Raw genomic sequence first — 26,022 nt, 5'->3', positions numbered from 1 at the left:
TATAATGAAATGTATACATAAGGACACATGTATAATGTGTAGCTTTGTGCCTCATAAACCATGTGCAGAGCAAAGAACAAATTCATTTCTGTGCTATATTGTCAGAATTTAAGCTCAGAAAATGCACCGTGACTCAGCTTCAGCTGTACTCTGAGCAACAAGCCGACCTTTAGCTGGATACATAGGGTACTATGCTGCACCTTTATACTGTATGTGGGTGTTTTAGTCTGAATCTGTGTTTTGTAAGCCGTCCAAGCAAAGACATGTCACTTATAGTTTCAGCCACCGGGATACACCAGCTCACTGACTGCATGCCACACAGTCTCTATTTTCCAAATATCTCGCATTAGTGTGATTATGCCAAAGGAAGCTGCAAGCAGACCAGCTGACAGTTTGACTTTGAGAGACAGACATTGAAGGGACCTTGTGCCTTGTGGTGTGGAAGTAGGACACCCATGCAGTGACCCACTTCACATGTATTATAGATTCCATTAAAATGTCAGCACGTTCATGCTCAAGTGAAACGTCTCACCGCCCACATCCTCGTACACCGCGGCTGCCTCGCTCCTCTCTCCTCCTCTTCTCAACTTCTGTCATCTTTGCTGGTGTCTTTCAAATGAACTTGTTTTTATCATTTTGGTCATTTTGGTGCTCCCCACCTCTTCGTTTCTACCCCCTCAGTTGTCACACATGTACCCGTGCAGGCATACATACGAGCGTTCTCACAGGCTCAAAGTCATCTACAGAAAGTGTAACCTAATCATATAGCACTGTGGGCTACTCGAATAATTGTTGAGTAATAGTTACTGTAGGTAATAGAGTTCTACAGTAGAGTCCTAAAACCAGGAAATGAGTCGGCATGTTTACACGTCCTGTTCTCTCAGTCAATGTGTTTTCTACATGTGTTTTTGGTTAGATGTTTAAAATAAGGTCTGTGTTGAACACCAGCTGAAGAGATTTAAATGTTTGGTTTTACGATATTTAATAGGTCAGTAAATGCCCCTCTGGTGAGTTTATCAGCTTTTACGTGTCCTAAAGTGTCTAATTGAGACAACTAAACGTCCTCACTAGAACATGATAATGTTGCTGAACAAAACCTTTAAGAATCATAAACATTTGTTTGCCACAGTGATTATTTTTTACAATAGTCCAAAATCCAATGGAAGAATCTCATTGGCTGTTTGGGAACCAGTGATGATGACTTCCTGCCAGCCGACATGAATACGTCATCCCTGCAGCTCTCCTAACACTCCGACTATGGACAAGGAGATGTGTAATATAAATGTAGCAACATCATGCAGAAACCTACCTTAGCTTCAGGAGGGCTGGGGAAAACAGCATTTTGTCACTGAAACATATCAACTTTGACCAAAATGTAAATGCTCAAACTTGAATGCTTAAGGAACAGCACGGGGTAGCTATACAGATATAAAAACTAAATGAATGGACCCGCCATTTAAAAGTGTACCTTACCTGTTAACTTTATGATAAACGAATACTGTATTTGCTTCTGTCCTTTACTGCTTTATCTGGGACTGATGTTCAGCAGCATCTTCCTCGGAGAATACTAACAATAAATAATGACAGACATTTAATCAGTTTTTGGCCGGATGAGTTTGCAGTGCCTTTACATCCTCGAGTCGTGTGTTCCTCTTGGCCTGATACAGTTGAGCTGTTTATTTCAGTTTATTTCATATTGTGTATTCCTTCAGAGTGCAGAGTTTGATATCAGGAGAGATGAAGTCTGGGTTCAACAGTCCCAGACCTCCTGTTGGTTAGATTGAATTTTCATGTGACTGTTGAAATGAAATGCCACGAGTGCTCCAGTAGTAAAAACTAAGAGACAACAAATTAAGACAAAATTGTGGAGAAACTCATGGAAGCTACCGGCCGCAGCATCTACATGTATTACTGTTGACAAAGAAAATAAATATTCAGTGAACACGCTGCAATATGACGATTTTAATGACTAAATCACCGAAAAGTGAGGGGCGCATGTCATTTTAAATTTCAGAGACATCTTTCTAGGCATACTGCATGTATTTCTCCATGTAAACAAGTGTTAATACATGAGTATGGAAGCAAACACACCCTCCTCACTGCACCTATTAAAGTGAACAGCTCAGAGATGTACGACCGGGTCCTCCCTCCAAAACAGCTCTTTTGTCTCTGAAGATAATATCTCCACCGCGGACAGAAGAGACTATTAACATTTTGTGCAGCAGGGGAAGCCATGACCTTAAACTGCTACTCTCAGAGCTGCTGTCCTCTCATCCGATCTGAACACGTGCACACAACAAAACTGAGCCACATTTGTCCCGATACCTCAGAACAAGAGCCACCCATCGTGAAACACTTTGAGGATATAGCGTCACCAATTCAAACGTTTGCAAGGATCCTTCCACTCCTCTCTTTTCGATCTTTCTGGTGCATGTTAAGTCTATACATTCCCTCCCTTCAGGTTGTATTGTAAAAAAGGACACAAATCTATGGCTCACACAAGCCTGAAGGCTGGGATCCTACTACACACACGTATGCTAAGCCCCAAACCCTCCACCGTCCTCCGTCGCCACCCACCTCCCTCATCACATACTCTGCATACCTCCCATAGATGCTAAAGATGGAAGCATTGCTGAAGTAGTTAGCAGCAGAGATGTGGCCTCAGACGGGCAGCTGTTCACACAGGCCGGTTTGATGTAGTGGCGGGATCAGGGCTGGGCAACACAGATCCTGCCTCAGCTGCCCTGGATGGCAGTTGCTTGCCTGCCAGGGGGATTAACAGGGAGAGATGGACAAAGGGAGGGAGGGAGGGAGGGGAGAGGAGAGAAAGAGGACTCGGTTCCAGCGGGGAACCGCTCGTGCTACAGGGCTGCAGGGTGATCAGGCTCAAGTAATCCGATGAGAGGTGCAACATGAGGAGTGCAGTAGCACCTTGTAGAGTGGCACAGTGATTTACTGATCAACACTCACAGTGTGACGCTTTGATTCGGAGCCTTTCTTCATCAGCCTTTCTCTAGCTGCTTAGATCTCCTTTTGTAGTGGACCTTTAAGGCCTCAGTAAGCTAAAATAGCATGGAGTCTGTGTCAGAAACAATCGGACAATCAAGCCAACTCAACGTTTCCTCATTCAGCAAGATATCTTTCGAAAAGTTATTTTAATATTTTTTTTGCATTTGCCTGCAAATGTCCAGCAACACAAATGATCAGTGCTCCTGCAGAACTGTGGTCTCCTGTGTGAAAGTCTGGGGTTTTTAGACCCACCTGTCCTTGACCTCCTCCATACCAGGCCGCAACCTCCGGTTCTGCCAATGCAGAAGTGTCCTAAAGCTGCATCCTCTCTAATGTCCATCAGGGGGCGATTCCTCTAATTGTATAGAAGTCTATGGATCTACTTCTCTCTTGATTTATTACCTCAGTAAACATTGTAAACATGAGTTTATGGTCTCAATCTCTAGTTTCAAGTCTTCTTCAATACAGCATGATGTTCATTTAGTAAATGATGGTCCATTTAGAGTCAAACAGACCATAAAGCAGAGTATGCTTTAGGGCGGGCTTACTATGATTGACAGGTTGCTGCCCTACCAGAGCCTCCATGGCGTTTCTATATCACTCCTTTGCATTCCAGATATGTCTTTACCAAATAAAGTAGTTTTAATAATGTGGCTAAACTTCGTCTGATTGTTTGACCTGTTCTCTTGACCAGATCTCAGCAATCACTTTGGTGAGTACAGTGTTAATATAACCGATACATCCAATGGCTGGAGCATCATAAGACTCAAGCTGTAATACACGAGATTCAACATGAGACATCGTTTGGTCTTGATAAGCAACTAGTGTAGATTGAGAGACTAAAAATAACCCTTTAGGTCATTTGTACAAGCATCTTATTATGATCCTTATTATTAGCACAGGAGGAAGTCAGGTGACTTAGTATTAAGAAAGACAAAGTCTGTGTATAGAGGAGGTGGAGGGAAGGGTCTAAATACACAGAACCTGAGAGCAGGAGCAGGAGCAGGAGCAGGAGCAGGAGCAGGAGCAGGAGCAAGAGCAAGAGCAGGAGCAAGAGCAGGAGCAGGAGCAAGAGCAAGAGCAGGAGCAAGAGCAAGAGCAGGAGCAAGAGCAGGAGCAAGAGCAGGAGCAAGAGCAGGAGCAAGAGCAAGAGCAGGAGCAAGAGCAAGAGCAGGAGCAGGAGCAGGAGCAGGAGCAAGAGCAGGAGCAGGAGCAAGAGCAGGAGCAGGAGCAGGAGCAAGAGCAGGAGCAGGAGCAAGAGCAGGAGCAGGAGCAAGAGCAAGAGCAGGAGCAGGAGCAAGAGCAAGAGCAGGAGCAGGAGCAAGAGCAAGAGCAAGAGCAGGAGCAGGAGCAAGAGCAGGAGCAGGAGCAGGAGCAGGAGCAGGAGCAGGAGCAGGAGCAAGAGCAAGAGCTTTCATGTAGTAATAGGAATGTGATCTATGCAAAGAAAGCACTGAGTAACCTCTTGTCTTTGATCATTATTCTATATGTAGGATTCTTTACTTTCTTGCACACTAATTCAGTTTGAAAAGCCTGTTAAATGGGGATGTAAGTTGTTGCACTGTTCCTAACTTCAATTTTAACATTTTAAGTTAATTTTTTTTACAATGTTCCTGTATCATCAAAGGGGGGCTTGACAGAAAAGGTTTGGGAACCACTGCATTAGATGATCGATTTGCTCTAAATTCGAGTGACTCCATTATTGTTTGGCCCTGGAGAGAAATTGGCCCCTGGCCCTGGGCATTAGTTGTATTGATCACCGCTGGTGCAGATGGCGGCAGAGACTTCGTCATGATGTTACTGGTCAGTGGTGATGGTGACTCTGTCCAGGAGAACATTCTCAGTACGGTTCACCACACTAAGTGATGCTTCTTTGAAACAAAGCAGGTCCTGAAATAGGATGGTTAAATATCTAATTAGCACACAGCAGCTGACTTCTGATGCAGTTGTTAGTGTGCTATTTTTTGACAGCAAGCTTCAGGGAAGGTAATTAAAGTAATCTGCAGTTACGCTGAGACGCAGCAAAGCATTTGATGGGAATTCTTAGTTGGCGATTACATGCTTGCTTTGCCAGAAAGCTCATTTGCATTTAAATTTGTTGGGTATTTTGGTGTGGCTGGCCTACCTGTGATGGCAAACTATGAAAAGTTATTTCAGATGACAGAGCATTCCACAAGATCAGTGACATTAGACATTGCCCTCAGGAAACACCTACTGCTGTATTCTATCATTTGTATAAAGCACCACATGTTGCATGTCCCTGATGATACTGTCCTTTTGGGCAAAATGGAAATTTTAAAGCTGCATTAATTGAAAAGAGACACCTTAGCATTCAAGTGTTTCTGGCCCCCTGACAAAATTGTCGTCCAACATTTACTCCACTTTCAGCTCTGTTTTGGTCTCCCAAGCCCTGAGAGAAACATCCAGCAATTCATCTGCTAAACCAACTCTCTCCTCTTCATTCGCTGGCTGCCAGAAACAAATTTGTTTTCGGCCCCTTTCACACTGCACATAGTCCTTTCATCCATTCCTAACATGGACATATTGATTAGTGCAGCTTCAAAGTCACACGTTCAACTTGTGTTAGTCAATGACTTTGAATGCCGTCTGTCATGTCAGTCATCTGGCAGTCTGTAACAGCCTGACCTGTGTTTCTAGGCAGCGCAGGCATTTCAACATGTGTTGCCTCAACTTGTTCACGGAATTCCCATTTGTTTCCCCGACCGTAATGTCGAGGCAGAATGCGGAACGACTGGAGGACTACTTTAAAATACACTGTCTAAAAACAGCAGAGGAGTGATAACTATGTGCACACTGATTAAAAAAAAAAAAAAGACTGCTCTCACAAATTGGAGTGCTCTCTCTGTTCTCTCGTGACTTTAAATGTAACTCCTGGATAATGAAAAAAAGTTGATTGTGCTCTGTTTCATTGTTTGTATTTTTTGTGGACCAAAGACAAAAGAAAAACAATAAAAAGAGCAGAAGACCTATTAGCTGTAATGTGTCACTTTATTTATAAAAAGTCATGATTAACCTGCTTTGAGAGCAGTCCATGGATTTGTTCTTCTTATTTGGCCTACAGTGTTCATTTCCTTCTCTGTGCTATTTGTTGTTGTTACATCCTGTCGCCATGTCGGTCAGCCTGCATTCAGATTATATTCTGACTAATACAATATTCTATAAATCTCCAGTAATGTCACTCAGACAATTTCCTCTATAGATTCATGGCAGCTGGTTACTGAATAAAGTAATTGGCGTTCGGATGAACTCAAAATTCTAATCCCCTCCTTTAATCTGCTCCGACCAGGTTCCACTCACCTCGGGGATCCGCGGGCCTCGTCGAACCCCAGCTCGCCCTCCTCCTCTCCACACACTCCCAGCGCCCTGGGCAGTGGCAGCTCTGATCCGGTGCTGAACGGAGGCCTGTGCTCCGCCGCGTACTGCAGCTCAGTAGGGGGTAGGTACACCCGGATATGAGGAGATGCCGCTGCAGAAGCTCAGCATCAATCACACCACAGGGGGACGTAGTGGAAACCATTATGGGACAGTGAGCAGATGTCATCCTGCAGTAGTTAGGAACAATAGCCAGCACTTCATGGTCCCACTGCTGCTGCTGCTGCAGCTGGATGTAGGGACGTGTTTGGTTCTGTAAATGGACCTGATGCAAACCGTTTTTTTACATAGTGCCAGACATAAACCTGGTGAAAACGTCCTACACATGAGAAGTTGCCATTTAGTTTCACTTCATTAACTGAGCTGGATGTCGTTTTCGTGCGAGCTCATTACTTGTTGGATAGAGGGAGGTGTTTTGGATCTTAAATGTACTAAAAGTGTAGACTACTGAAATCCACTGACAAAATATGCTGGTGAGTTGGATACATCACTTGCTTCTGACTGGTGAAGGCTAGTAGCAAGTGGTGCAGCTGACATGTCCTAAAGGTGGACGCGTTAGCTGCACCCATGGTTGAAATATTTCCATTTAAAAGTTATTCATTCTGTAAGTTGACTTAGCTAGGAGCTAACCATCAATGAAGACGTTAAGCCTGCTTGCAAAGCTCTGATTGGTCAAAAACGTTCTCTAACCCAAACTCGTCTGAACTAACTCTAATGTAAAGCCATCAGCGTCGATGTTAGACGCTCAGAGCGACTGACGCCGTATAAAGAGAGAAAGATCAAGGTGGGTCGGTGTGAGATGAGAATGGACGGGTTAAACTAACGCAGGAGACCCATTATTTTAGTTCTGTAACTTGCTTACTTAACTCACACCAGTTATGTAACAAACAGACTTATTTTATGTGACAAAGTGACTTATTTGAACCATAACCACAACCTTTTCCTCAACCTATACCAAGTTATTTTGTTGCTTCAGAAAAAACAAAAAGATTTAATTCCAATTTCTCCACAGGAACAAGCCCAAATTCACCAGTCAGCCTCCCCAAGTCGCCAACGTTTCCATTGGGCCGCGGGCCTTGGTCCGACGAGTGCTCCATCTGTTACGAGAACCCCGTGGACACGGTCATCTACGCCTGTGGACACATGTGTCTGTGCTACAGCTGTGGCCTCAAACTCAAGAAGATGTCCAACGCCTGCTGTCCCATCTGCAGAAGGCAGATCAAAGACATCATCAAAACCTACCGCAGCACGTAAAGGGGACGGACAGACGGACTTCCGCAGAACAGCAAAATCAGGGGAAGACGTGTCTAAGTTCAGGAAATATGAACTCTGGTACTTTATATTTGGTTTATTCACAGAATTGTTTTGTTCGCTCGCATGACCTTTTCCAAAGTCGGTACTGCCTGGCTGGAAAGGTCTCTTGTCCCTGCAGAGGCGGCATATGAAGAGGTCAGAGGTTCCACTGAGAACTTTCTTCTAACCAGAAGCGTTTGCTCTCTGCTGGGATCTTGGAAGACTGTGAACGAGAGGACTGAAGAACTGAAACAATTCCAAAAATGATTTCATTTGTTGAGCCATGTTTTAGGGACCGTCACCCCAGTTTGCACCGAAGCAAACGAGTCCCTTTGGGGCTGAATGTGTTGATAAGCGTTCTCTCTGAGGACGACTGAAGCTCTGACTTAGTCCTGACAGGTTTTCACCTCAGTACGTCACAACTTGTGTCTGTGTGTTACTGAGCATTCAGTCTGGAGCGATGACGTGATGGATCTCTGTGGCTGTCGTGGTGATTATCAGTGAGTGATGTGCGTAGAGGTGGAAGGCGGAGCGGAGTATGTTAATTAGGATTGTAACACCTCTTGTACTCGTATAATCTAATGTACCTTTATGGTAGTTCTATTGCAAATGTCGGTGGTAGCTATATCGTCGTGCTAGCTAGCAGCTTGCTCTGCAATGTGGTATGTTGCACTGAAATCAGCATTGTCCTCTCAGAAAGCCCCGTTAGGGTAAAGACATTCATCGGTTCAAACAATCTACACACCTGCATCCAGCAGACTCAGCAGCTCTGGATCTATGAAAGGAAACAGGAAGTGATTTTGGATTCTCCTCAGGGCCAACAGTCTTTTTACTATCCTCCCAAACTTGACCTATATCATGCCTAACACACTGTGAGCGCTCATGACGAATGGACAGGTGCTCTGAAATAGTTCCCATGACAACGCAGAGTCAAAGGATCGTTGCCATGGTATCAGAAGCCACCACAGATGCAACACAGCCTCCTGCCTTAAACCAGAGGAGGTTCATGTGGATGTGTCATTTATGTGGTTCCTGCCATTGACACATTACCAAATAATGCTGTTGTGTGGCACAAAAGGTTCACTCAAAGGAGAAGTAAAGCACACGCATCTAAAAAAAATATTTTTGTAACATAAATTCACAACATTTCCAATATTTCACTAAAATGTTTGATGACCTTTGTGACAGGCCTTTCACCAGCAGCAAAAATCCCTTCACATTTTGAATATTTGTATGAATCCTATCCCCTGACTCCACTACCACATGTCTTGATACGTCCCCCAGAGATTTCACCTCCATAGAAGCAACTCAGCAGTAAGCCAGAGCTCATTACAGGAGAGCCCGAGCTGAGAGACGGTTGTCTTTTTGAATGACGCTCTCCGTCCTCCTGTAGATAATCCACACGGGGCTCAAACCTTTGCTGCTATGCTATTTGCCAGCTGCCCGCTCTGGGCGAATGCTGACAGTGATGTTTCACACGTCCCTCCTCCCACATCAGACTTTGATTACGCTACTGCTTGAAGTGTTAATTCACATTTGAATGTTAACTTATGTATTTAGAGAGATTAATGATTTTCATCAGTGTGCTTGATTTGAAACAAAAAAACAAAGAAAAAAAATGTTTTGTCTGTTTGTTTGTTTCCAAGTTTCCTCCTTATTGATGATCATGATTCTGAGATTTGTTTTCCTGTTTTTACATTCTTGTTCTCTAATAGTGAGAATATAGAGTTTGGTGTACCGTGCAGCAATAAGAGATATTGCAGTACACAATCAAAAGCTCGTTGCTTTGGGTGCAAGATATAAACTCTTGGATTTTGTGAGCTCTTTTTTGTAATTGATCTTGCGTATTAACCTGTTAGGGATACTACCCATTCTTTAAGTAGATCTCTTGTCATTATTGGGTCTGGAAGCCATCTCTGAATGGAAATGATAAATGTCACTTTATAAAGCTACTGATTGTAATATTGTTCATGTTTAGGCCAGCGTTGCTCTCTGAGACTCAACCACGGCGTCTTTTCTTTTGACACTCCGACCAAATTGAATCATTGATTATTTTGTTTTGTTTTTACATCACATAGATGTAAGTCCTGGACTTTAAAAACATGTACATCTATACATTTCTGGACCATATGAATTGATAGACACACACCAAGCCAAAAACCATTTGGCTGAAGCTTTTCATCAGTAGAAATATACATACCGTACATACCTTTTTACAGAAGGTATTTTTATTTTGTATTATTTGTTTGCATCCAGAATACTCCACAGGCTCCTTGAATGTAGCTGATCCTGTCATTGTACTATTTATATGTCCATCACTGACGTGTGGACTAATTTCTCCAATCTTGCTTTTCCTGTGTTTGCTTTCTCTTTGTGTACGGCCAATCACACAGCAGCACGTTTAGAGGTTCTCTCTGTAGATCTTAGTACTTTGTGTCATGCCTGAGTAATCTGTCCACTCTGTGTGAACATGGGGACCAACAGTAGACCAGCATCCGAGTGGAACGCTGTCAGTGTTGGTGTAGACTGGAACCATATATATCTAGATATGGATATATCTACATATTTATATATCTAGATATAGATCTAGATATATAGACTCAACAGCTGAAGTACTTTACAAACCTGTATTTTCTTTTTCTTTTGAAACATCACGTGTTTGTTCGTGAACGCTGTTCAGTGCGAGTCAGATGATTGTGGTGAATAAACTTTCCAGATGTGTTTGAGCTGTGTTGATCTAGTGTTTCACTTGGTGAGAGCTCAGATGTTTGTTCATAAGGGGAATAACACACTGACACAGATACATGTATTATATTCCCTGTCAGGGGATTTATCTTTTCTACTGCTTTGGGGCAGTGTGGTAAGCGGTGTGTCTGGCCACCAGACATATGACTACTCAGTCCTGTATTCTCTCTTTGTTCATTCGCCGCTAAATGCTCCACTTTCTTCACACTGTCAGCTAGAACTTGACTACAACGTTAACGACTAATCAAGTCCTGATATCGACAAAACCATCGGCACTCTACACCCACGCGTTCCATGACAAGTAGGAGATCAGTGGAAATACCTGCACCCTAAACTGTAGATGTGCTCTAACCAAAATGACGGCACCATAAATCCTTCAGGCACCTCAACCAGACGTCTCTTCAGAGCTCCTCGATAGACATCCATCTGTAATAGACCGACTCGTGACATGTCCATATCAAAGAAGAAGCTAAGGGAGATGAATACAGTGAGTGATAATCTCAGGAAAAGAACAATCCAGACCAGAGTATCTATTATGTATCTATGTCATTGTTCATCTGAGTCGTCATCGTTCAATGTTGTCAACCAATGGTATTGGTTCTGCCGTATGAAACGTGCCAATCTTAAAAGAATTCCATTTGGAGACTCGATGTCGTACATATTGACTTTGTAACGTGCAGGTCTATTCAGACGTAGATGTGTCTGTTTGGAGGAAGGCTGCAGCTAGACCGGCTCCACACAGCCATCTAGTGGACAGACTTTGGTATGGTCACAGCATGACGGGTTCAGTTAAAAGAAAAGATTCATTTGGATCAAATTAATTATCTGTTTGACAAAAAAATATGAAGTCACTGACCACCACTGACCAGCTTTTTCCGGAGCTTTCACCAGCATCTCAAGGTCTTCTTCAGTGGATGGATAAGACCATCTTGGAACAGAGAAATGGGTTTCAGTCTCCTCTCACTGAACCAGCTGTTGCTATGTAAAAAAAGTCATCCTTATGTCTGACGAAAGCTAGCTGATGGAGCTTGAGACAACTTGTTTGTTTGTCTTTACCGCTAGGTGACAGCTCAGCCATTCTTTTTTTTTAAAGGTTCAATATTTACCAAATACAACTGATTGAAGCTGCACTAATCAATATTTTCATATCAACAATGGGTAAAATGACAAAGTAAAAGCTCTGATAAAGCCACTGTACACTACAGACAGAGCTAACAGCTAGCTAGCGAACATAGCGGAGCATTTAACAGCTGAAGAGACACAAACTGAGCTAAGTAGCTACTAGTGGAGTGAATATTGGACTTAAACACATTTATATAGTATATATACAGTCATGACATCATTATATAATCATAATGTACTGGTAGAATCTGAACAATGCTTTATGCTTTCAGTTCAAATAAACCCAGAATGGTTGTTTTGGTGAGCGGGTCCTCTAATCATCCAGTGTGCTCCTCAGACCTGTAGGCCTTTTGCTCCTTTAGGACACAGGTGTAAGCATATATTTCATGTAAATTTGGACATAAATGATGAATCTCTCCACACACGTTTGGATACAGGAGGGACAAAAATCCGCTCTTTAGTGGGAAACCGGGGCCCCGAGAGCTCGTTCGTCTTCATTCATCGCTCTCAACCTCCTCGCACTTTCCTCCTATAACTCATATCTCGCTATATATATAGACAACCAGCTGCATCGTTCTGCTCGTCCACATCTAAACTCACTTAATCTGGCCGGCACAATAAGGAGAATAAAGATAAATGTCTCACTCTGTAATATTACTGTCACATACCATCTATCACCGCAGAGAGCGGGTTCGCGGCTCGTTATCTGCAGCAGCAGATGCGACTGGAAGTGTGAGACGAATGAAAAGGAGTCCGAATAAAACAACAGCGATAATACATTTAATATTGTTCCTCTTTTGGGCGATGCGAGATACAATGTAAACATGTACAAGATACAAAAAAAAGAACAAGACTTGTCAAAATGAAACGGTAGATAAGAAAATGCCCTGTATTCAAAAGGAACGCACATGTGCAGGGTGTCTCAATCTCAAAGGACACTGATAGAATCTGCTCCCTCTGTACTTGGTCCTGGTGCACCAGTGTACAGTATAGGGGCGCGTGGCTCGGTCACGCATGACTCCTGATTGGAGGATGAAGCCTCTCAGTCTCCTCATGGCATGTCTTTTGAAAACAGGGAGCTTGCAAGAGTGAAACACAATCTGCATAACAACAATAGTAATAAAACAAAGAAAATAACAGAAAAGCACCTTCCTTTGGTCCAACTCCAGGCCTGCACCTGTTATTGTGTGTTCGAGTGGTCGACATGCTGGTAACGGACTGGTTTTTAACGGACTGGTTTTTGATGGCGTTGGGTTTCCAGAGTTTCTTTGTGTTTTGGCACACTGCTCTCCACTGCAGGGCGGTGACAAATTCTGTTTCTATAAATGCAACACCCAGGCTAAACAGGGCTGCACCTTCTCATGGATCAACAGCTATCACTTTGGACAACTCGCCTCCAAAGACATGAATATGGCACCAGAGGCCCCCACGCAGAGCGCAGCGGGCGCAGTGTTCTTGATGAGGACGCTGTTAAGACGCCGGAGTGTCGTCTGACTGGCAAAGGTTAATTAAGACGCACTGCTGTGCTAATTAGAAACCGGGATTCAAACCGGGACAAAGAAACGCGCCTCGTTCCTCCACACAGCCTGTTTTTCGGCAGCGTTCCCTTCCTCCCAGCTAGGCCTGGCCTCTTCTCTTTCTTCACTCACGCTCAAACTAAAACTTTATGTTAATTAAAAACCTACAAAATCATCTCCCTAAATACCTCCACCCTGCTCCCACACACGTACTACAACTTACTTCTCAAACCTCCCCCGTCCTTCTAGCAACACCAGCCTTCATAAGACCTTTTCATTTCTTTCCATTATCAATGAACGCTTGTCTCATTAGATGTGAGCAAACACTTCCAATCATGTTACACTTTCACAACATTCTATCATTCCTGTCAGCAGCAAAAGACACGGAGGAATAAGACAGAAACAGAGACATGGAATCCAACGTGTGAAGCCATTTCTTTGTCTTATTCCAAAAAAAACCAAACAACCGTATAACACCAAACTCAAGCGCTCTCACCCTCAGGGGCTGCAGAAGATCTGAAGACGCTGACAGTAAAAGAAGCTAGAAGCAGACGTTGGATCACTTTTTAAAAGTTATTCTAGAAGGAAGTGAGACAGAGAAGCGGCTGAACGCACTCGTCTCTCACCGACTTGCAGAAGGATCAATTAAATCATCGGTTGGAGGAACGAGATCTGGGCTCAGGTTAGGGAGGCAGAGAGCTCATTAGGTTAGATAATAATGGGCAGCAGCCCCCCCCCCCCAGCCTCTCAACAACTGCTCCTATCAAAGCAGAGCTCCTCTCACCTCGCGCTCACCTTGTCTCCTAGAATCCCATACCTGATCCATCTGTGCCTCCCTGCATCCTGCACTCCCAAAATCTCCTCCTCGACCCCTAAATTCTCTTCTCCAGAGTGCACCTGCAAGCAATCCATCTCCTCAGGCAAACACACACACACACACACACCACGACCCCTCCTAGAGATCTCAATCCTTTTCAGCGGGAATAGACTGCTCATCTGTGTCGAGGAAGGAAGAGAATCGAGGAGGAAGACGCCTGCGGCAGCAGCTCGGGGTTTTGGGATGAGAGTTTAAGGTGCTTCACGCCTGAGCGGTGCCGCCCATCTGCTGGAATGAAGAGAGCGGGGAATGAAGCAGGGTGCGGGCGTGGCGGAGCGGTCTCGCCCTGCTGGTTCTCCGGGGAATATGTCGAGAAACTCATATATATATATTTCCTCTGGTGTGAATGACTCGTCCTAATGAATGCAAACTACATTACCAGCGCCAATGTCACAGCTGTCAGAGCCGTGCGGCTAAAAGAGGCCGAGCCCAGTGAAGACGGAGCCCGTCACTTATTAAAGGAACAGTTACTAATTCACTTTCATGCAGAGAGACAGATGAGAAGATTGATAGCACGCTCATGTCTGAACTCTAAACACCAAACTGGGAGCCAGGAGCCAGTTAGCTGAGCTTCACAAACAGATGCTTCTGTCCACAGAAAGCCAAAGAAACTCCCGCCTTCAGCAGATGAATGTGAGAAGAGCATTCTGCACATCACTGAGTGACAATAGACAAAACACACTTCCAGCCATCTTTTCGTCTAACTCTCAGAGAGGAAACACATCAAGATATTTCTCAGACTATTCCTTTAAGGTGACGTTTAAAGTCCGGGTAAAACAACCCGCCAAATGAAATGATTTAAAAAAAAACAGGAAGTCTATAAAATGATGTTTTAGGGTGGTGATGAAAGAAGCAGTATGTTGTGCTCTGAAGGCTGGTTACATCTGGACAGCTACACACACTGCAGAATGTCTCCGTGCATGTGCTTTGTGCACTTCAACGGTCTGACGCCACAAGTCAGCACTCTATTCTTCAGTACTGCAAAGGATTCATGGACTCCAGCCTTATTGGCCTGTACATACAGGAAGTCGTTAGCACGATGACCGTACCTGTCACACATGGATAAGGCAAAGAGAAAAATAAAGGCCTTTCTATTTTTTGGCGTACATCCTGGAAGCTGATAGATTGATGTGAAATGGCCTGAAATCTCCCCGCTCTTGTTTGCTCTCCCGTCCTCATGTCACCATGTCACCTTTCGGTGATTGGTGAGGAGAACGTCCGGCTCGGTTCCACAGAGGAGGACAAATGTAGAGAGGCATCGCGTAGGTGCAGAGGACACACTCCACAAAGCAAACAACCAAGAAAGAAGAAAACATCAACAAGAAGACAAAAAAACAGAAAACTATCAAAATTCCATTCAGGCACGAACGTGACAGCTCAGAGCAGGGCCACTGAGGCCCCTGATGATGGGCCCTTGACTCTCCGTCTATGAAGAAGACCCCTGATGGCTGTAATGTCAGTACAGAAGGGGGTTCTGCCATGCCAGTCACAGAGCACATGTCCACCGCTGACTCTCATGCTGTGGTTCTAAAAGTCAGGAGACGATGCGACGTCGCCCTTTGGTCCAGGGCGTCCTCGTCGCTCTCAGGGCCTCTCACATCGGCTCTCTCAGAACGACCTCTAACGATACACTTGAAATGACGGAGACAGCTCACGACTGGCAGTCTGACTGGGAATATCTACTCCTGTGATAGTATCCCTCTTGTTGAAGCATGATGTGTTTCTGGTCTATTGCACATTTCCTCACGGTTACATTTCAGAATTTGGGGTTAAAAAAAGGGAAATTAGAGGAAGAAAAGGTGAAAGCATGATTAAAGACAGATGCTATACAGGTACATGTAAGCCTCTCACAGAACAATTCCCTTACTGTTTCAGTAAATTCAGATCAATCAAAAGAAGCAATATGCAATAATAATAATAATAATATGTGCTGGAGCGAAGTGTACAAAGTGATTGAACACATTTACATAATGCCTTCGTCTGGATGGGAGGGGCCTTGTTTACAATCTTAATCTTAGTATTCATCCACATGTGGTTAGATTTAGATTTTCCATATCCTACAATGAATGCAACAATCTCAAATATTCTACTAGATTATGATATTTTTAAATTATTTTGTCGTCTGACAGGACAGTTTTGGATACTAAGGAGCCAATTTGTGTAACAATTAAAATCTGTATAACGCTTTACAATAATGTTTTGAGTGGGGGAATAAGGCGATTGTCAAACCTTGATAAAATATAAAACTATTCATAATAAATACATTTAAAATCCGGCATTATGTAAAGCACAATAATGATGAAGGAAGTGCCCGTGATTTGCTAAAGTTGCAGCACACAGCATGAAGGAAAAATAAAATTTAAAAAAAACTATAATAATTATTGCCCAATACAAAAAATATCATAGCTGCACTGAGATTAATACAATTAAAAAAACAAAACAGAAAATTCTGTACAGCTTTTGGTCACCGGCCAGCAGTGCGTCTCTTCTTACACTGAGGCAGGACGGCTGCTGTAGTACCTCTGACCCCCCACTAGAGGGCTCTACTCCTCCAGTTCTAGTCACACTTTGCACGGACAGAGCTCCGCCTCTCATTTGAGGTGATGGAAAAAAGAATGGAGAGAAATTAAATAATTACAAAAAAAATGTCAATAAATTAAATGCTGAGTATTTACTGCATCTTCACATTAATGCACCATAAATCAGGTTTAGAGTGCACTAAATCACAAAGCAGAACCACTTCGTTCCTCGTTATTGTCGCCGTGTGATCACAGAGTAACACACAACAATATGTTTCCTGCTAAAATAGATACTGTACTTTGTTTAATACTGTGGTACTGTCCAGCAGAAACAGAATGGATCCTTAGTGTTCAGCCTCAGACAGAGCTCACGTCGCTCATTAGAAAATGTATTTCAGCAGTCTTCAACATCAGCCGTTTGAATTTTGAAAGTTAAGATTTTAGCTCAGAATATCACTTCTGCATATGCAGATCATTATTTTGAACTTGACACTTTTAAAGAATTGATAAGTCTTATGTATATGATATTCTGATATATGATATGATACCCAACTCTAATTTGAAAGATGTGAACAAATACTTTGGAAACTTTGAAACACATCTTTACCCTCTGCTATGTTAATACTGCACAGCAATATCTAATATTACAAAGTATTGTTTACTTCTAGTTTTAGAGATCTGTCAGTGCTTCCAGGTACACATTTCTTTTAGTTCATAAAACTTGTTTTAGGCATTTTGTTGAATACACTGTATTACTTATAAATAAATAGTAAAATCACAAAAGTAGCCAATGAAATGACATTTGTCTTTGGTTTGATCACATTTTGGGATAAATTCTATGCAAATATGTCCCCTTCAATTATTTCACCACATTTCCAGTACTTGTCCGATACATCTCTGTATGTGCAGCTCGACTCACTGCAGCAAACCTAAACCTTTGTAATGGTTTTCATATCTGGAGGTTATTAGCTCACCAGGTTTTGTTCGAGAGAGAAACTAAAAGATGTGACTGTTATTTTCAAGTTTCACAGGTATATTTTCATACATTTGCTATTCCAGATAGTTGTATCTGATTCTAATTGATGAAAGCTGAGCACCTCCTGTAAGCTGGTGTCAGATGGAACATGACACCAGCTTTAACTTTTCAAATTCTAGGCTGTGGGTGAAAACAGATGTCACAAGAAAGCAGAAATAATTCTCTAAGATTTGCATCAAATCAAGACATTATAACATGAACAATGACACTAAATAAAAAATACGGATAATTAAATGAAAATGTTTTAGTTTGCTTGATGACTTGCGCCGTAAAGCGAATAAATTCTCACTTAAATCTGTTTTTTAGTCTTAAATCTGTGTTGGACCAATTACAGCTCTCTAGTTTGAAACTTTGCACTTTGTTTGCACTCAAAAGTGTAGCTCTTAATATGCTATGGAAATACTCCTGGTGGTCTTCATAGGCCTATGGCACTCTAAAAGATTTGGTTGATTTAACGTTTTGCCGTCCACCAGTAAGACCTCCATTCAAGGTGATCAAATACAAAAGGCACTTATCGGCCATCAGCGTCAGTGATGGGCAGGAATGAGCGTAACCATTTTGCTGCTTCTCACTACACGATGCAAACCTCTTCAAGAGGTCATCACTCCCATTCATACCATGTTCTATCTAAAAGACACCGTCCTCTTCAAATTCCTTCTCTCACGGATGACCAATCCCACATTCCTGTCTCTCATTCCCAGCCAAAATATGTGAAATCTTTACACTCCTCCTTGTATACATTTTAGTAAACCAGCACTAAAAGTGTCCTTCCTAATCAGATTAAAATATCTTTCTTTGTACACGCAGTCATCGACGTACATTTTCATGGACATATTGCTTACATGAGAGTGCGGGTAACATTCTTAAGCAGTGATGCCACCAACGTCCTTGAAGACATCAAAAGGGGGAGGAGGGGGGGGGAGGATGTGGGGTTGGTTTTATTTCTTCCGCTCTAGGTAGTTGGAGGGGACCCAGCCCTTGCGGGGAAGCAGGCTGTCCTGCACCTGGCAGTACCACCATCCATTGGGGTTTCTTTCCAACACCTCCAGGCAGGTGCCCTCAGTGAAACCCATTGTTTCCTCATCGCCACGATAGTCAGCGATGGACACGTACACATCCCTGCTAAGGTTATTGTGGATCAGTTGGCTCTTGTCTATGGGCTTGGGTCGGACTGTGGACACAGGGATGCCGTTGCGTTGGTTAACTCTGCTCAAGGCGTCCTGGACATTGCTTGTGCTGAATGCGCTCCCTGAGGACCCCAGGCCGGAGCGCTCGGCAGGCCTCGTCTGACTTTCCACCACTACGTGTGGACGAACGGTGCTGAAGGAGGCATTTCGGCGGACACCAAGAGTGGCAGAACCGGAGCCATAGTGATCGCTTCTGCCAAGAGAGTCATTCCGCCTCAGAGACCCTGTCATGTAGTGTCCATCCTTGGCTGGCTGTGTTGTGGTCACAAACACAGACTGAGGCCTCACTGCCACCTGGCGTACCCCGTTCCTCATCCGTACACCTCCATTAACTATCCCGGACGGCTTTGAGAAGCCACCAGGAGGCTTAGAAGGAATTGGCGGAGTATTCCTTCTCAAGCCTTGATGCTGCTGGCTCAGACCCTGAATATTGATGTTATTGAGGGCCAAAACGTGCTGCTCGTTTTTCTCCAGGCTGTTGGACTTACTCCCACCACTCCCATGTCTATCTAGGTCCAACCCACCTGCATCCCCCACTTGTCTGACAGGTTCGAGGTAGTACGAAGGAGCCCAGCCCTCCTCGGATCCCCAACGAATGTACCACCAACCGCTCTCCTGCTTCTCCAGAACCTCAACCTCCACCCCGGCTGGAAAGCTGATCTCAGAATCCTGGACCTTCTTATAGGCATCCAGGGAACGATAGAGATTGGGACCTTCCACGTCTGAGTCACCACGGCTCCCTTTGGAGTAGACAGAAGAGAGATCTGAAGTGCTGCGTGAGCACATCGAGTCCTCTGATGAGATGACAGAGGCTGTTTCAGAGTCGTCCCCACGAGTAGGTTTGAGGCCATGAGGCCGAAACTGACTTGTGGGCCTCAGCTGCCGTCTCAAAGAGCTGATGTCCATCCTCTCCGGACTCTGGGGCTCTGATTTGGTCAGGAGTGGTTTAGGTCTGACAGAAGGCTTGGGCCTGGTGGAGGGGCTTTGACCTATTCTCTGCTCCACATCCCGGCTGAAGGCAGAGCCTTTCTTGGGGCCTCTACTCAATTCATCTGATGAAGAGCCGGGGCTGTTGTCCTGCGACCTAAAGCTGATATCTATGTGTCTGCCCAGAGTCTGGCTTCTCTGGTTCATCTCTGGCGTCATGGTCTTCATGGGTCTACCAGCTAAAGGTGAGGATCCGGATGGTTTGCGTGGAACTGTGGAGGAATGGTAGGTCCTTGGAGAATTTGGCTCACTGGAACCTTTGACTGAAGTTCTTTCAACACCACTGCTTGGCCTGAAGCCGTCGTTCTCATAGATACACTCCTCTTTTGCAACCTCTTCTGCTGACCTGTAGGAAGCTCTTCGATGAGCGAACACAGGGGACGCCTTGCAGACAGGAGGAGAGGCCTTGCAGACAGGAGGAGAGGCCTTGCAGACAGGAGGAGAGGCCTTGCAGACAGGAGGAGAGGCCTTGCAGACAGGAGGAGAGGCCTTGCAGGAAGGAGGGGAGCTGTGGTACTTGTCGCTGGCCCCGCTGCTGATCTTTATATCCAGGGCACGCTCATCCTTTAGAGAATCTGTGTCCGATTCACCTTCGCATCCAATTGCAGGAACATCATATTCAGGTTCCTCATACACAGGCCTGCTCGGCGGCTCTGAAACTTTAGAGGCAGAGATAGCGGGAGGAGGAGCGTCCTCAGACTCTTGTTTTTTGACAGGAGGAGCTGGGGGTGGGACTTTGGGCCGGGTCAGGGTGCTGGTCCGACGGCTGAGATTGGGCTTCTTGCGCTTGTCAATGTAGGAGCAAGGGGCCCAGCCCTCCTTCTCTCCAATCTGCACATACCACCAGCCTCCGGGGTTCTTCTCTATCACCTACACAACAAGACATATGGAAGATAGAAGCTACATTTTTCTTTCTTTAGGATTTGTCACACACGCTGAACACTAGAATGGTTTCGGGTTAGATGATCAGAGGATCCAGGACATGCTGTTATTACACCTGCTATTACAGTCGTCTTGCGCAGACATTAATGGCAAACGTTAACACACTGTCTAGAATTGCCAGCTCAACATGTTGTTATCTTCATCTCTCTACCCGAGTCTACGCAAAGGGAATTCTGTCAACATCATCACATTTAAACACAAATCTCAAGGTTGCATTGCTAATGCCTTAGCTTTACTGTCTATCTGAGCACTGAGTAGACAGACATAATAATGAGGCCTGACTGTTTAATCTCAGTGACAACAATGTAGCTCTGGCCTCTTACATCAGCCTTTTGTCCTCCACGGAAACTGATGCCATCAGAGATGGAGGACTGGAAATCTGCTATGGTGTAATACTCTGCTTCCACAGCAGGGGGCTCTGGAGGCTTGGGTAACTGGAATCCCTGTACAGCAAAGAGGAAGAGATGTGAGCAGCTGACATCACATCTAGCCATCATTATAACGTATCTGACACCCTCTATCATTTTGGGGATGTTGTATGGCTGCATATGATAATAACATACACATATAATAGTGTGTGTAGTATTTAAGTGTGGGCAGTGGTAGATTCAGATGATCAGAGAAATGCGGAAATGATGTTAGGTTGTTACTGTGCTTTAATGGTTGCTATGCCAACTCTCATAGCTAATCTGTGTTTATACTTAAAAAACATTTGTAAATGTGCTCGGACATTGTTCACTGTGGGTCGCTCTGTGATGCTGACATGTTTCTGTTGAACATACAGTCACATTAAACAAAGCCCTCTTGGCTGTTGTTAGAAAGCGGTAGCTTGTGAGTGTCTTACCAAGTTGGTTTCTCTTCGTGGAGGGGGTTTTTGTCTCAGATTTGGAGACCCTGATCAACAAAGAAACATGTCATTAAAATGAATTTGCACAGAACTCAACCCACATCCAACAGTCAAGAACTATATAGTTGTAGCTGTGCCTCATTCCCGTTTGCACTAAGTGGCTGGAAGTCAAGACGTCAGAATCAGACGTCTTACTTATGCTACTCGGAGACCAGAGGTTACGTAAGTAACCTAAGGTTCTCTGAGTAGCACTCGTTTCGATGTCTCACTATAGGATTGCCAGAAAAGATGATCTCAATGACCTGCAGCCCACCTCACACAGCAGTATCTGCATGAAGCATGTAGTGCTGGTAGTGTTATTGGTTAGTGCGCTCAGAGAATGGCGGGCCGCTCCACGGCAGCAGGAAACTCTTTTATACAGCTTTGGTTGCATACCTACTTTTATGAACTGTCATTTAATTCTGGTTGTAAGTCAGTCTGGCAGGTTGCTCAATAACATCTGGGTTACCTTGATGGAGGCCAGCTACACAGACAGGCTTTATAATCATTAATGTACTGTAGTTCCTTTAAGTTGAGTCTAGTATTTATACTGGGTGAAAAAGGTTATCACTGTGCATTTTAGAAAGCATGCAAAGGCATATATTTGGCACAAAATAGACTTTTGTTAGCTCAACTGAAATCATAATTTCTCTACGAGGTATCATTCATGTACCTGGAAAACACATGCTCAGGATGCCACAGTACACTATGTGAGGTTAAGTTAAATAGCCTCACAGATTAGTGTGACAGAGCATTAGATTACACCACCATCACCATGTAGCTTACCTATCGCATCAAAGCCTACACAAAAGGAAAATGACAAGTCTTAATGTCTCATACAAAGACTACAAATACTCCTCTCCATAGCTATTATGCATTTACTGCTCAATTGTCTCCTAACACACCACAAACACTCACCAATTTCCACTCTATGTGGAGCCACTCTGGCTACAGCCGGGGACCCTGGCTCGCCCCTCCCTTTACTCTCATTGAGGGCAGCACTCGCTGCTATTCCCAGACACGGGCTGTTGGTGTCACGGCCCGCGCTCAGCCTCCTGCCCGTCTCGGCATTGATCTCAGAGTTGTAGGGCATGGGCAGGCTGATCTCACTCTTGGAGAAGTGGCGCTCCGGCGTGGTGCTGCCCTCTCCGTCTGCCTGGATGTCCTTCTCGCTGACCGACTTCTTTTGCAACAGGTTGCTGATCTCCATGATGTTGCCGATGATCTCCACGGGGCCTGTCAGGGTTTTCTTGCGGGGGGAGAAGTCTTCTTTCACCTTTTTCAAGTAGGAGGCAGGGGCCCAGCCCTCTTTCCCTAAGTATCTGTGGGTCAACAGACAGACTGGTGTTTGATAGAACATCATTGTTATATCATTCAAAGGGGCATTGCTCCAAATTCACACATTAACGTCACTTTATGGAGTCATGGAGTTTGAAAGGTGTGGATGTTCACCGGGCAAAGTTTTGGGAGCTTGACCCATAGGATGCCTAGATATCTTATTATGACCTCTCCTTTTATGATCTGCCTCTGTAAGGTGCAATACGAAATTACCAGAATACATTGATATTAGTTTGACCATAAATCATAACTAAAAGGAATACATTCTCTGGCACATTCCCTGGCATGTCACTCTGTAATACAATTCACCAAATCAGATCCCGTGTGTTGAAAGACCATCTTAAGTGTAGTGACGTCGAGGTAGCCAAAGGCAAGTAAACGGACTCAGTAATCAATGCACTGCTTCCCCACATTCACACATTCATTGTGAAGCTAAACGAGTCATTTCAGAGTACTTTTTTAAACAATTAGGAATGTTTCCAAATGAAACCCTGTGAGTCATTTGGCTCTAGGTGGGCCGTTCTCTGCTCTGAACAGATGTGATCATTTCTGCTTCCTTGTTGCAGGGACTCCAGCTGCGACCACAAGGAGTCCCCAGAAGAGAAGACAAAGCCCCATCTTTAGACAGCCCTGGAGTCAGACGGCCCACTGAGAGCATCACGTCCTGTCGGGAAACGTGCTCTGAAACGACTCGTTGGGCGTTGCAGTGAGGGGCAGAGGAGCGGCACGTCAAGTCAATTTTATTTCTACAGCCATAAATGTCACAGATCACTAATTTTCCTCCAAGGAGAGACACGTCACCCTCCATTCAGAGGAGGACCAACTAGCCCAACAAGCTGATACACATATTAGCCATATGCACAAGCACCGTCAGCAGCGCTCTGTGTACGCTCCTGTGTGTGTGTGAGCATGTGTATGTCACATGCCACGAGGCAGCATGTGATAGTAATCAGGGGATACTGAGAAACAAACCACTGGAAGTACACACTGGGTGGGTAAACAGCACACACATGTGCAAACAGGCACATTAGAATGCAGGACACCACATATCCAGCAGCGTCGTATGAGCAGATCCCATTCCTCTCAGTTAGCTGCGGTGTGTGTGGACGAGCTTTACTCACCTGATGTACCACCAGCCCTCCAAGTTCTTCTGGATGACCTCCACGGTGACCCCTTTCTCAAAGCTCACTTCATCCTTCCCTTGACTGGTGTGCGGCTGTATGGTCGTGTATTTCTCCTCTGTAGGAAGGACAGAGAGAGAGTAGCAGAGTGAGTGACCTGTGGTCATGAAACACTCTTACACTGAGGGGTTAGACCTCTGTATAGTTTACATCTTTCCAGAGGCCTTGGGGGGGGGGGGGGGGGGGGACATGGCGAGTGTGACCTACTTAAAGTGCTCAGACTATTTCCATACCCACACAAACACACTAAAAACAACCGGCTCCCTCTACAGGCCGAACCTCTCCCCTGTTGCTGCTTGTTTGTTATCCACGCGAGGCCTCGTTCGAGCTATTTGGACCCTGATCCAGTGTTCATCTCTCTCCAGAGGGAGATTCCTGTTCGAGCAGCCGGCCTACATCAGGGCTTCCCTCGAGGAGATAAGATATTTGGACCAAGATCTCTCTTCTCAGATCCCTATCTGTCCGCCGCTCCTCTCTCACGCTCTGCCAGTTCTTCCAAGAACCTGAAGGGAAGGATATTCTACAATGGGCCTAGTGGGGTGCAGTAGAAGGTTAGGGGATTTATAGACACCAGAGCAAAAAGATGAGAGCAGAGCAGGAGACCAAAGATTGGCAGATAGATCACACCAAGCTTCCCAACTACATTAGCTTATTTCAATGGCTGGTATGTATGAAGAGGAAGAAAAATCATCTACATACGTGTTCTGATGACTTAAAGTTCCAGTGCGTAGCATTTTAGGGGATTTATTCAGCAGCACTGGACTATAATATCCACAGCTATGTTTTTATCAGTGTAAAGATGAAACTAAGAATGTGTTTCCGGTAGCTTGGAATGAGCCCTTCATCTCTACAGAGGGAGCAGAAGTCCTCCATGTTGCACCGCCACGTTTCCACAGTAGCCCAGAAGGGACAAACCAAACACTGGCTCTGGAGAGAGACTTTTATGTTTTCACATTACCTGAAGGCTGTGAAACGCGTCTGAAATCGATGATGGAAGTAGCTAACGGATGAGACGTCTCGCTTCTTTCTCTTCTCGCCTGAGGGTTTGCACATGCTCAGTGCGGCTCAGGCAAGTGCGAGCAGAGAGTGTACTGTTAGCCAAAGCTAGCAAAATGTCAGCAATTTGGCAATATTTTAAAGTCAAAACTGTCAAACTAGATAAAAAAACAGAAAGTCCTATTTATTCTCCCTATGTACTTGATCATGTTTAACCTGAGCCAGGACTTACAACAATGATCTAAATCATACCACATCCTTACAGGATTAGTCGTATACAGCTGTTCAAATAATAATAATAATAATAATTTTTAATGCACTGATATCTGTATCAGAAAGAAAAATATTATCCTAACGTTTCCAGCTACACTCAGACCACTAGATGCCACCAAATCCTACACACTGTCCCTTTAAGTGGCAGAAAATCTGACAGGAGGAAGGGAGGAGGACATGGCTGGAGGGAGGGATCCTAACATGTACCATATAAATGAGATAGCCAGGACATGGCTGGAGGTAACAAGATTGTTCAAGGACATGTGATGGTCAGGGACAATATCTCAGAGGCGCGTACGCTTGTTCATGTGACTGCTTGCATTCAATGGTTCGCTAGTCGGTTCAGACGGCAGGGATTCAAGTTCGTCGGCTGCCTGTCATCGCAGAGCAGCTGAGGTCAATAATGTGGAGCAGAGTGGAGTGTCTAAGCTGAACATCAGCTCGCAGTGTGTGTGTGTGTGCGTGTGTGTGTGTGTGTGTGTGTGTGGATGTACTACTAACAATCTCTCCGGCACTGTGTCCGCCTGGTTTATTCCCTGAGGACCGGAATCAAAGATGAAAGATTCAAAGAATCACCTCCATGTGTGCATGAGCTGCACACGTGCATCTGTGTGTCTGTGTGTGTTGGTGCCAGAGTCTCACTGCAGGGACAGAACAGTGAGTTGAGAGGGGCGGTCAGTGGGATTCTATAAAATGTGATTGCCGACCCGCTCTGAGAAAG

At 44.6% G+C, this 26,022-nt stretch overlaps 2 protein-coding genes across 7 annotated transcripts in view; one reads left to right on the top strand and one right to left on the bottom strand.

Moving 5' to 3' along the window:
* neurl1aa (neuralized E3 ubiquitin protein ligase 1Aa) overlaps nt 1-7,656 on the top strand; it is a gene marked incomplete at its 3' end in the record, with an annotated part of 42,546 nt that extends 34,890 nt beyond the window's left edge. The window contains exons 5-6 of one of the 2 annotated variants that reach the window (XM_079159425.1): nt 6,317-6,466; nt 7,415-7,656. In XM_079159425.1, coding sequence (XP_079015551.1) covers nt 6,317-6,466; nt 7,415-7,656 — 392 coding nt within the window. Of the gene's footprint in view, nt 1-6,316; nt 6,471-7,414 lie in introns of both variants that reach the window. The other variant, XM_079159426.1, reaches the window with a different exon arrangement.
* A 4,665-nt stretch (nt 7,657-12,321) lies between these two features.
* sh3pxd2aa (SH3 and PX domains 2Aa) overlaps nt 12,322-26,022 on the bottom strand; it is a gene marked incomplete at its 5' end in the record, with an annotated part of 63,049 nt that continues 49,348 nt past the window's right edge. For 3 of the 5 annotated variants that reach the window (XM_079159107.1, XM_079159108.1, XM_079159105.1), the window contains 6 exons: nt 12,322-20,555; nt 20,951-21,070; nt 21,472-21,521; nt 22,300-22,314; nt 22,432-22,835; nt 23,973-24,090. In XM_079159107.1, the coding sequence (XP_079015233.1) occupies nt 18,450-20,555; nt 20,951-21,070; nt 21,472-21,521; nt 22,300-22,314; nt 22,432-22,835; nt 23,973-24,090 (2,813 nt within the window). In that variant the 3' untranslated portion in view covers nt 12,322-18,449. The remainder of the gene's footprint in view (nt 20,556-20,950; nt 21,071-21,471; nt 21,522-22,299; nt 22,315-22,431; nt 22,836-23,972; nt 24,091-26,022) is intronic. The other 2 variants (XM_079159106.1, XM_079159104.1) reach the window with 1 other exon arrangement.

This window comes from Pholis gunnellus (assembly GCF_910591455.1).
Source record: "Pholis gunnellus genome assembly, chromosome: 5".
NCBI lineage: Eukaryota > Metazoa > Chordata > Actinopteri > Perciformes > Pholidae > Pholis > Pholis gunnellus.
Note: the sequence above shows the minus strand (reverse complement) of the source record. Positions and strands in the feature narration are given on the sequence as shown.